The sequence below is a fragment of the Myripristis murdjan genome, chromosome 4, assembly GCF_902150065.1.
Source record: "Myripristis murdjan chromosome 4, fMyrMur1.1, whole genome shotgun sequence".
Taxonomy (NCBI): domain Eukaryota; kingdom Metazoa; phylum Chordata; class Actinopteri; order Holocentriformes; family Holocentridae; genus Myripristis; species Myripristis murdjan.
The window spans coordinates 23148893-23161661 of NC_043983.1; the positions used below are offsets into that span (position 1 = coordinate 23148893).

The window sequence follows — 12769 nt, forward strand, 5'->3', positions numbered from 1 at the left end:
GGACCTTAAATACATTTTTATCTACTTTGAGTTCATGATTTTTTTCCTGGCCACCAATGATGATGATGGTGCACCTGTTGAAAGATAATAAAAGCTCATTATCTTTATTTTGTGTCAGAAATACAAAGAAGGAAGGTGATAGATCATTGCTGGTTAGCAGTGATGTCCAATGAGGAAATTCACTGGGGTCTGGACAGGATCCAGGAGGCTGGTCATGTTTGAAGATTACAGTTTCTCCTGGATTAGCCCGTTTGAACTGAATCTGAACTCATAAATAATTTGTTTAAACGTGTAGCTAATGTTTAAAAAAATAAGATTTCAAGGCCTGTTTGTAGCCCATTTTAATGTAATATAAATCACCGATAAATCACCTCAAGGATCACTTGGATGAAATCGGGTGTTGTGATTTTTCCGTCCTTCATGTTTGCCCTGACCAAGCCATTAACCTGACCCTCAAAACAAATAAATGACTTCACATGTCCTTACTTCTAATAATCTTAACCCTCTGAGAGCTTCTTACATCATCTTATGTCAAGTGATAGTTTGGTTCTTACCCATGTAATTGTATTTGCTAGAAGTGTCTAGAAGTGTGACCTGTCTGCTCCTTCCCTCTTGCAAGAACAAGCACTTCACTGGGACTGTTCATCTCCAAAATGAATGAAAAGGATCTGGTGTAGCAAACAACAATATTTTGACCAGCGATCCAAAGTTGAAAAAAACGTTTTGAAGAATGCACAACAGCACGTTTGCTGGGGTTTCATCATCTGTGCTCTTTTCTAGCCGTCTTGCTGGCTAGCTGGTGGAGCTGTGTTGATAAACATACCGTGCTAAGGGGAGCTGTTGTGTAGTGATATACAAACAAATCAGATTCAGCATTAGAATAGGAATATATATTTTAAGATTGCATCACAGTGTATAATTCAGGAGTGTATGGAAAACCACAAACTTTTAAAAGTGAGATTAAAACATGTAAATGTTGACCGGGGAATTTGCTTCTGGAACCAAAATGACACACACTTTTCTGGTCTGTTGCATCCAAACTAATGACAGTAGGCTAACAGTAAGCTAGATATCATCTGGGTTTTTGGATATTGGCATACCATAATACAGGATATGTGTCATATCCTAGTTTTAAAGGATTCATAACAGTTGATACAATTTTCTGAACCTATTAGACTGTTGTAGTTGTTCTGTGATTGACCTCTACCTGTTAGATCGGCACATGTACATCACTAATGATGGTTTATCAAAATATCTTGTGTAAATATTTTGTGAAAACATGGCATGATATTTGAGTTTGTCCGTATCGCCTCGCCCTAATTTAATCCCCAAACTACACCTTTCTGCGACTGTATGGTGCTGCTTTAAATTACAGACTGCAGCTGTGCGTCATGTAGCGGTGGTGGATGTGGTGTGTTGGCAGAGGAGTGTTGGAGTGCCGGTGGTGTTGCAGGGGAAATTAGGCCTGACAGAAAATGATCTCCACTCCTCGCATCGCCAAATCAGGTTTAATTCTGAAGGACAGATGAGTCGATCTGCAGTGCAGTAGACTTGTTAGACTCTCTGGCTGCCCAACAGCCTTCTTGTTTCTGTCCTTGTCTCATTTTCATTGCCTCACACCTCTGCATTTGCCAGACAGACAGAGTCATAGATTATATGTAAAAGGATTGCAGTTAATTCATAGTTAAAAACACGTTGGAAAGTTACTGCTAATGGGGAAAGTGATTTAATGATATTACATGTTTTTGAAGAAACATGTTAGGAGAATTGTTCCAATTCAAAATGTATCTAAGGAGCATTCTTGGGATTTTTCATAGGAAACAAAAGAAGAAACTTTAATGATCCCTCTGGGGGGTGATGGGTAACTGATGAAACATTCCTGATGTTATGTAAGCTTGAAATCCTGTCTTTGGCACTCCACCAAAGACATTGGCTTTGAATGACATCTTTGAATCTCTCTGCTGCAGGAAAAAAAACCCCATCTTTTCAGGAAAACCTGTTTGTTCTTCACTGAAGTACTTGTCTTACTTTTGTGCCTTACCTATTTGTCTTTTTGTAAACCTGTTTGGAGGGCATTTTGTTTTTGTTTACCTTTCTGATTTTCCTACAGAGCTGTCCTCTCTTTTTAACCTCACCTCGTTCTTTCTCTCTTTCACTTTCTTTGCCTCCCTTGCTTCGCTCCCTGAGCCAGTGATAGATGAGGCTGTTAAGAGCCTAGCGGAGCATCTTTATTCCACTCTCTACTGTGTCATTACATTTAACCCAATTCCATTTTTATTTTGTTCTCTAAGCCAGAAGAGAGCCTTCCTCTGAGGCTGTCAGTGTGAGTCGGAGGAGAGATGTAGGAGTCACTCCATAATTCCTTTCCGACCTCTTTCATTCTTCACCCACGGAGGGGAAAGGAGCAGGTGGAGGTAATGAAGAGGCAGGAGGAGAAGGACAGAGTTTCTGCTGAGCTTCCTTCGCTTCCCTTGGAGAGGCATCTGTCAGCAGCCCCCTCTTAAACAAGCCCCTTGCTGCAAGAAAGAGAAAAACAACTTTGCTTAATATGGGCAGAGAGGTTGCACCATTTATTTCCTGCAGGAAATAAATAGGCTGGGAACAGTTTTTGTCTGCATATGTGTGAGACCGAGACGTTCTTTTGACCCTCCTACCTCGGCTTTTCTTAAGTCGTAATTTTTCATGGCAGCCATCTGTGTGTTGACAGGGCAGTGTGAGGGGGTGAGGGTGGTGTGTCTCACAGAGGAAGAGGTGAATGTGTCCTCACTGATATGGACGATGGCCTGGCCACACTAACCGTCTGCCTGCCTGCTGATGATATGATTAATACCTTTCCCTCACTGTTGTGTTGAATCTTCTGTCTGTCTCTCTGCTTTGATGTCCCTATGATTGTGTTGCCTGCCTGCCTGCCTGCCTGCCTATCTCACTTTATGCCTGATATCACCTGTCTTTCTGTCATACATGATCACCTTTGATCAGAAAACGTGGATCGGCCAAATGCTCACATGATAGTGCACAGATGGAAATAAGTCGACAGGATGAATGAAAATTATATTTGCAGTTGTGTCAAAGTTCTTAAACAGCTTAGTTAACAAATTGCAAAACAGATTTTTGCTTTATTTGTGACTATGGCCGGTCAATGTATTATTATTACACTGATATGGTGATCATAAGGCTAGATATTGTCTGGGATTTTGGATATCATAATGTGATATGGTGGTAGCACTGTATTTTCATGGTTTTAAATGCTGCATAATAGCAAATCGATGCGACTTTCTGGACTCTTCTAGCTGTTCTGTTTTTAGCTTATGCTTGCCTGGTCATCATATCCATGTTACCATTGATTATTTATCAAAAATCTCTTGTTTGTAAATATCTCATGGAAGCATCAGTATTTATCCCTATAATATCATCACAAGATCACTATTGAGGGATTGCATCCAAGGTATTATGATATTTATCATAATGTGTCCAGCGCCCATCCCAGTGTGCGGCCAAGTCTCTATATAACCATATAACATTTGCATTTACATTTTGAATAATAAATGCCAACACATCTACTAAATTTATTTTCCCTGTATTTATATCAAAATCTCAGAGGTTTACTCAGATGTTTATCTCAGAGGTTTACGTTAAATTACCAAACAATACTACAAACATAAATTTTTGCGTAATCCTGCACCTGTCATATAAAACGAGCAATTTCAGAATTTGCAAAGTGACACTGGCTGTTTTTTGTTGTTTTTTTTTTTTAAGTTGAATTACATTGCGTTACAGAAGTAAGACATCATTGAAATATTCTTTCCTTGAGATTTCAAATTACCGGGTAGTAGTGGTACTGTTACACTTCTTCTCACTTATCTGTTGAATTTATAATTAGTCTTGGATCTTGGATTTTGAGATTTGAGATTTTATACTTTGTTTGCATGGCTTGTCAGTTTTGGCCTACACGCTTGTCACTGGAGCAGCTGGATGTTATTACACACTGGGGTTTTCCAATATGGGTTTCCTAATTTGTCTGCATATGTCAGGGTTGTTTGTGGTTGTGTATGTGTGTTTACACTAGGTCGAAATTTGCTGCTGAGGCTGCTGTGGTTAAACCATCTGGTGCACAGTGACACACATGGCATGACCAGGACATGCCTGGGCATTTAATTTCTGAACATACTGTAGCATGATCATAAAGAATCAAGGTTACAGTGTGTCCCATTTCTCTGCACTGTGTTTGTCTCAGAACAGAGCTGATTTCAGATGAAGTGTTTGAAACCAGGCAGAGAACACTGGTAGGCTACTTCTACACATCATAACGACTGACTGGTTTCCACTTGGGGTCCCAGCACAAACCTTCCTCGATTAGGGCTGGGTGATGTGGACAAAATCAAATCCCACAATATCTTGGATGGAATATTTTGATATTGATAATTTTAAAAGATTTTGGATGCACTATCATTAGTACTGTGCATATGATGGCCAAATGGGTATGCAAATCGTAGAAGAGCTAAAACTGTCTAAAAAATTCAGAAAACTGCATACCTTTACTGTAATGCAATCTTTAAAACAAAGAAAAGACAGCACTTGCCATATCAGAATATTTTACAAATCCAGAATCCCAGATGATAAGTACTCTCATATTACAATACTGATGTAATATTGATACACCGTCTGGCTCCTTGCTGTGTTTCTGGCTCTCACTGTATCAAAAAAAGTGAAGATGAAAACAAAGCAGCTAATTACTACTGCACCTAGTGTGTCCCAGTGTGGCACACCAGATTTTCACAAGTACAAGGCAGCTTATGGTGCTTTTTTCCCTCTGACAGTTTCCTGTTTCCTTACCTGCAAGAGTGAGGGCAAAAAACAGAGAGAGAGAGAAGAAAAATCAATCCAGTGTTTGTTTTCTCTGTCACACCATCTCTGTCTGGTTTATCTTCTAGCCCTCTCCTCCCTCTATTCCCTCCTTGCCTGAAAACCATCTGGTAGGTTGGTGGGGATCATCATCCCCGTTTCCTTAACCCTGCATGGGTATTTTGTCATGGAAAATCTGCCTGGACACAGCATCTCTTGGCACTGGCATCACGTGAGGGATAGGCCTTTTGAGATCACATGAACAGGAAATTAACAAAGCAAAGCATTAATTTTAGATATTAGCACTTTTTTGTTAAATTTTCTCATTTCACTCATTGGCTGTGATATGTTATGTTCTGCCTTGGTTTGTTTGGATTTAGTTGTACCCTGTCTCATCTCCCTACTATCCTGTTACCTGCCCTTCTCCCTCTCTCCCTCTGTTTGCTGTGCCTGACCATCCCTCTCTGCCAAACAGAGCGCTGTCTGCAGGGGCTTCCAGTCCCACTGCTGAGCTAATTAACAAGGTGTGAGAGGCCTGTGTAAGTGTGTGTGTGTAGTATGTCTTGGTGTGCCTGTGGACTGTGTGTGTGTGTGTGTGTGTGTGTGTGTGTGTGTGTGTGTGTGTGTGTGTGTGTGTGTGTGTGTGCGCGCACGTGTGTGTGTGCGCGCACGTGTGTGTGTGTGTGTGTGTGTGCGCGCACGTGTGTGTGTGTGTGTGCGCGCACGTGTGTGTGTGTGTGCGCGCACGTGTGTGTGTGTGTTTGTGTGTGTTGCCTCAGTTGCTACTGCCTAATGCCAGGTCACCTAGCCTGAGCTGAGTCTGTGCCAGGAGAGGGAAAGGGCTGTTGTCAACACACACACACTCACACACACACACACACACACACAGAGTCAGCAGAATAACAGATAACAGGAACCCTGGATGATTGGTGCTCTGGGGAAACACTCTTGCATTATGGATCCACTTGGAAAGGGCAGTACCAAATTCCTGTGCTGTGTGTGTGTGTGTGTGTGCGCGCATGAGTAGCAGATCAGAGGATGTTCGCCTTTGGTACTGTAAATTCCCTCCTGCTATCAGGCAATTTAAAAAAAAATCATATAAGTTAGACATAAGGTTGTTCAGGTTAAATTCAAGGTACGTTAGTGAATTTAAGTTAGTATGATGTCCTAATTCAGGAATATCAGGTTCCAACAACATTCAGTAAAGTCTCTCTCCTTCTTATCTGTTCAAAAATCACTTTAGACACACCTAGTTTCTTATTCTCCTTTCGTTGTTTATGTAAAGAATAACTCATGATAGTCTTTGTTTACTATTTAGTAAGTATTGCTGAATACACTTTTGGTATTCACTCTGGAGAATTATGTAGAATTTCTTTGTTTTGTTGGCATATGTTTTTTCAAAGTGACATTGTGAACACAATGTTGTCATTGGTTGTGCACAGTTCTGAGTCGAAAGCAAAAAAGCACTTCAAGGAGGTGGAGGAAATGATGTTTGTTACATTTAAAAAGCAACAACACTGGTTTGTTTGGAATAAATAGAAGATCTGAGTAGTTAGCATGAGCATCAATAGCCACCATAACGGAATAGACCCAAAAACGTCAATTTCCAAGAAAAGAGACAGTGTCAGAGTGATGTCTGTGAAGTGCAGTACCAAAACACCACAGCATCTCCTCCTAGGTTCAATGATTAATATTTAATAAAAAAAAATTATAAAGTGAAACATTATTCCACCAAGTCCTTGAGCAGTCACAAACAAAGTGGTTATGTGCCACATGACTGGTGATACTGAGTGAGCAGATTAACATTTAAATGTCATGCGGTCACAGATGTCTGAGCTTATCGGGCGGTTAACAGCAGCACCGAGCACGACTCAGCCAATCAAAACTGAGGGCTGCAGCTACCTGTTTCATAAGCTCTTATCTCCTTGGTGGCTCTCTCCATCCCTTCTGCTTCATTCCCTCCATCCTCTCTGTAATCCCTCAGTCTCCTCCAACACCTTGTTTTGTACCCTCCCACACCCTCACTCCCTCTCCCACCGTCTCCGCTTCCTTCCTCAGTTCCCTCTGTCCTCCAAGTGAATCCCTTTGAAGTTGTCTATTGAACCCTCCTCCTTCCCCCCTCAGGACCACCCTTCCTACATTAAAAGTGTCTTAGGACTTGCAAACTATTGTCTCCTTGCCTACAGTAACACTAATGCCAGCATGTTGTCCTCCCCCCCACAATGTTCCACACTCCTATTTTTTTTTTTTTTTTTTCATTTGATTTTATGAAGCTTGGGCTCTCTGTGCTTGTTTACGTGCAGTTCGCAGAGACTTTAATAATGAAATTCATTGTTGGGGGGCAGAGGATGCAATTCTGCCCGTGGCACAGAATGAAAATACAAAAGTTTACTGAAGGTTATGATCAACAGATGCACCTAAAGGAGAGGGAGATGATGTGCTCTCTGCCTCCCAGTTCTCTCCCGCCAGCATATGTACAGTGAGATGGAGGAGAGGTCAGGGACACAAACACTGTGCTGTCTGTGAGATTGGGAAAGTAAGGTCTAAAAGGCAGCTGTCTTTGCCTACTCTAATGCAGCTCTCACTCTTTCTGCCTCCTTTACAGATTGCTGTGAATCTATGAGTGAAGATGGCGTTCTTTCAGAACAACTTCTGGGTAAGTGTGCTGATAGCAGCTGGAAGTTACTCTGTAATGATGGTAAAAATGATGCTGAATGACAGGATGCATACCCATGATGGTATGCCTGGAGCTTTAGCTGCTGTGTATTGCTTATCCAACAATTTGCTGAATCATAATTATGATTTATGGAGCTTTTAGATTTTTGTTTGTATTCTCTGTGAAGCTGCAAGCTCTGCGTTGCTTCCCAGGTACTCACAGAACGCATTTGCTGTCTTCCTCTTCCATTTAGTCAGACAAAATGTATATCGATCTTGTATTCAGTCCTTTTTTTCCTGAGACAAGTCAGTTTCATTGTTACTGAACTTGTGAATGGTCATTTCTTGAGGAAATTGCAGTGGCTTATTGTGCTGCAAGATATCACTTGTTTCACTGAAATCTTTAAATGGGTGCTTGTTTTTAGGTTTTGTTGTTGAATTTGCAATAACTTAATGCATAATGGACACTTACTCACGTTCCCACTATCCATTTATGTTTCTAGGTAACATGTACACCACCATCCTCCTCCTTTTATCTTTGCACTTTGCGGGAATGTTTAGAGAGCAATCTGTGAGCTTTCAAAGTCTGTCTGTTTTGAATGGAAAAAATGCAAACCATTCATTTCTTTTTCTCTTTGCATTTAATTTTAGTAACTGCAGGACAATGAGCTAAGCACTCAGTTATGTCCATATATGCACTGTTTATTTTGTTTGGGGTTTCTCCATGCTAGCTAGTATCTTTACTATGTGCTCCAGCACCCGGAAGTACAAAGAAAAAGGGCAGGGTCCATAAGGTCAGCATCTTCATAAATTTGCATATTAATGTGGAAAAACAAAACAACTATAAAGTATAACCTTCATTATCTAACCCCCAATTATATGGAATAACCGGTCAACTGCTAGACATTTTCCTTTTTTATTTTATTTTATTTTTTTCCTTTCACATCACAAGCTGTGGATGCTCTGGATGCTTACAATACTGTAGCCTACCAATCTAAGCCTGTTAATGCAGAATTGTTATCCAGTAACTCTGTCTATAATTCACTGGTTAGTTTGTTCCTCTGTGTATGTGTGTGTAAATGTGTGTGTGTGTGTGTGTGTGTGTGTGTGTGTGTGTGTGTGTGTGTGTGTCTGTGTGTGCTGCCACTGCAAGTGATTTCATATTGTCACAATGTGCTTGCAAACAACTGTTGTTTTTACTGGCATATGTGCTACTACCACATGTTATGTTGGGCCTAATGTTTGTGCTGGTTTAAAGGCTATTTGTTCTCCAGTAAATGAGTCTATTATTCATTGGTGTGTGTGTGTGTGTGTGTGTTGCAGCCACAATAAGTGATTTCTTGCTATTGAGCCGAAGTGTTTGCGAACAAATGTAAATTTCCTGCCAGGCTATATATTTGTGATGTGGTTTAAAGGCTATTACAAAAGTGTTTGGAAACACGTTAATAAAATATTTATTTATTTATTTTTTTCTCAAATGACTTGGTGTGTTTTTCTACATGTTTCAATTATCTTAAATTTCAGCTATCTCAGCTATCTGAAATACCGTCATTCCCAAGGGGTTCAGATAAACAAGGCTCTACTGTATCTCCTTTGGTATATCCCTTTTATATGCAAATGCATGTATGTTGATATAGGAGTATCTGCTGTAATGCATTAATTAGCTTAATTAGCCACCTCATAAGCACACCTGGTCATGTTTAATATGTCTTTGTGATCATGGTGGAACATTAGACAGCTAGAGTGCCTCTTGTTTCTAAAGACACTAAACATGACCATTTTTTCAGTTTTGGCACAGCCCAATGGTGAGAGGAGATGTGGCTCTGCACAGATGGTTTAAATGGAGGAGGGAGGACATGTTCCACCCCCCTACCCATCAAGCCCCCACTCTGAGGGGGAGTGACTTAACAGCCTAGGTCTCTGTCGTGTTGCTCCTGGGGATCTCTCTCCTTCTCTTTCTCTCTCTCTTCTTCGTACAGTCTCTCATTTTCTCTCCTCTGTTCCCTCTGTCTTTCCCCCCACCTCTGCACACCTGGTACAGCTATTTCAGGTGTGCCCTACTTCTTCTACCTTGGCCCATCAGACTAAGATTAGAACAAAAAAAGTTCTCAATAACATTTTGGGTTGAACAGAAAATCTACACCAGAAAGTTGATTGCCGTAGGGTTTTAGAGCATTTGAGGTGCTGATACCAGATGAAAAAATTTCCCCCTTATGCGTGTTCTTGTACAGTGAGTAACCCCCCACCTCCCCCACCCCCACCCCATCCACTTACAGCCCCATCTCCTCTCACAATGAGTCATACCAGTGTTGCAAAAATAGACAACTTAACTGGCTTTAGTCATTACAAGCCATTAAAGTTGGGTGGGAGGTACATCTTCACATTGTATTCCACCATGTAAAAAAAAATAAAACTAAAACTGATTTGCCAAATGGGGACGCTGCAATTAAACCCCTTTTTTGTATGATTTGTGTTTCTGATCTTCCCACTTGTAGCATATACAAGTTTGTGTCTTCTTGTTGGTTTGTTAACGTGTGTGTGTGTTTTTGCAGAGGCTGAGATGTCTGGGTTTAGTATTGTAATTGTATCTTTATACCTGCTGATGTATCGTGCCAGTCCATGAATAGTGTTAGTCTTTGTGTGCTGGGCACGATGTCAGGGGAGCAACCAGGCAAGCAGGGAGACAAGTAGGAGGGTGAAAAGGTGAAAGGGTAAAACTGGCAGGGAATCAAATAGACATAAAGATATGGGGCAGAAGCAGAGTTATGAAGGCAGTGATACAGCCAAGCAGAAACAGGGTGAAGGCAGAGAATTATTAGGAAGTAGGAAGGTAAGGAAGGAGAAAGAATTTGCTTCAAAATGTTAGGTTTCACTGCAATGATTACTTCTGAAATAGATACTAACAAAGCATATTGGCTTAACTTTATGTAGTGAAAATGTGTGTAATATGCCTGTGTATGGGTAGATAGGTGCATGAACACACAGATGCATATGCATGACTGTATCTTGCACCCCTAACCTGCTCCTTGACACAAATTGCTGTGTAATACAAATCAGCGCCTTAGTTAATTAGCCAACACAGACACTTGGGAACAAGTCACACACAGCCCTGTCTTGATTTTTGGCTCAACAACATTCACACAGTCTCAACAGACGCTCACAAAGCCTGCTCATAGCATGCTGTCCTTTCCTATTAAGTACATAAGAGCTGTGCTTGCAGCCCACAGGGGGAAGCCCATCAGCTATAATTAAGTGCATCCTTAGTAAATTAAGGCACTATTAAGCCTTGGAAATAGAATATCCTTCTTCAAAAAGGAGGGGTGCTGCTTAACATTCTTGGGATTTAGCTGATTTCATTCACAGTAGGATTTTACCACAGCAAAATTTCTTCATGAGGGAAAATAAACTCGGTTAATGCTTTCATTTTGTTTTTTCGGTTTTCATAAGTAGCATGGAAAGTGTGTTAGTCAAGTGACCTAGAGCCTGTTAAGATACTGTGTCTTGAACATCTTGTCCCAGTTCCTCAAAGGCTCTGATGTTGTCATACATTTCCTACTACAGTGCTGTGCCACAAACACTGGCCATTGCCAGTGGCTTTTCTTTTATCATAATCCTCTACTGATGTTCACACCCTTTGCTGTGTTTTCAGAATAATATGACACCATGGTCATGAACATGTTCCATCCAGTGACAATTTGACAGTTTTCTAATGGGCCTCATCTTGCTCTAAATGGCAAAATGAGAAGAACAGCTAATTCCTGCCAGTTTGGGCAGACACCGCTGTGCATCCTTGCCCCAGCTACTTCAGTACAGACATGACCCTCATTTTGGTTGGGATATTAGCTGGATGAAGCAAAGCTAAGTCAATCAGGGATTGCTGAACAGAGTATTGAGATCACCAGTGGGGAGTCTTTTAATCTTTCCATCTCTCCTTGCAGAACATGCTGTCTCTTTCCCTTACTCCCTACTGGCAAAAGACCCTTTTCAAACCTTGCTGTGAATCTGCATGGAATGAATCATTCAGAGGGGTTAAATGATCAATTTGAGAGAGTAACAAGATGTTCAAGTTCTATTTTTTGGGTCCTCTGCGGTTGGGGATAATGCCTGTTTTGCCTGCAGGTAAAGCTGTATGTGCACAGCAACACATAATGTACACAACCCAGTGGGTTACAGCTATGGCCTTTTCCGCCCCTCCTCAGTTTAATGATGCCGGTGTTGCTACCCTCCTATCACTCTGGGTCATGAGGTTTTCTCTGGGGAAGAGACAAACGGTAAACACACAGGCACAGTGCACAACTGTATCTTCTCTCCATCTGTCTCCCTCTCTCTTTCTCTCCATCTCTCTCTTCTCTTTCTCTTCTCCATCTCACTTTCCCCTCCTCCCTCCCCCTGTGTGTCTCTCACTTTCCCAGTCATTCCTCGTGGATCTGTTCTCTGCCCGGCTAGATTAGATTAATAGCACTGAGGATAGTGCCTCCCTGTCCTGCTAGATAAAGGGACATTTCATAGTGTTTGCCCTCAGGTTTGCAGTAGCAGATGCAAATAGTTTGCTGTGGTGCTGTGTAATTATACTCAGGGTAGAGGCAGTCCCTTAAAGCTTTGTTTATTGTGCGACCTTGTGTGTGTGTGTGTGTGTGTGTGTGTGTGTGTGTGTGTGTGTGTGTGTGTGTGTGTGTGTGTGTGTGTGTGTGTGTGTGTTGTGTGTGTGTTGTGTGTGTGTTGTGTGTGTGTTGTGTGTGTGTGTGTGTGTGTGTGTGTTGTGTGTGTGTGTGTGTGTGTGTGTGTGTATTGTGTGTGTGTGTGTGTGTGTGTGTGCGCGTGTGTGTGTGTGTGCGTGTGTGTTAGTCATGCATCTGCACTTGTGTGTATCTGTGCTTGTATCTGTGCCTTTGTGTTCCTCTGCTCTGTTTGTGAATGTTCGTTCTGAGCATGTGAGGGTATTCTTTCTGTTGTTTAAGCCTCTGCGTGTGTGTGTGTGTGTGTCTATGCGTGTGTGCGCATGCACTATTTTAGTTGCTGACTGCGCTGCAGCATTGTGCTGCTGAGTGTGTCTGTGTGTCATGAGCTGGTCCAGTGCTCTGACACGCTATTCACCCTGCACAGAGGAGACTTCCCAAGTTATTTATCAATACTGCTGCTACCACAGGTCAGGGGCACGTGTGTGTGTGTTTTGGTGACAGGTGTAGGGTGTGGGTATGTTCATGACTTCATGCAGTACTGTCTGTGCACGATTAAGAGGTGTTTGTGTGTGGGTGTATGGAAACAATGGTAA

At 41.6% G+C, this 12769-nt stretch overlaps 1 protein-coding gene across 2 annotated transcripts in view; it reads left to right on the forward strand.

Annotated features, from left to right (window-relative positions):
- The window catches only part of fcho1 (FCH and mu domain containing endocytic adaptor 1), a 59475-nt gene that overhangs the window by 6384 nt on the left and 40322 nt on the right, over window positions 1-12769 (forward strand). For both annotated transcript variants that reach the window (XM_030049060.1, XM_030049061.1), the window contains exon 2: window positions 7448-7498. In XM_030049060.1, coding sequence (XP_029904920.1) covers window positions 7472-7498 — 27 coding nt within the window. In that variant the 5' untranslated portion in view covers window positions 7448-7471. The remainder of the gene's footprint in view (window positions 1-7447; window positions 7499-12769) is intronic.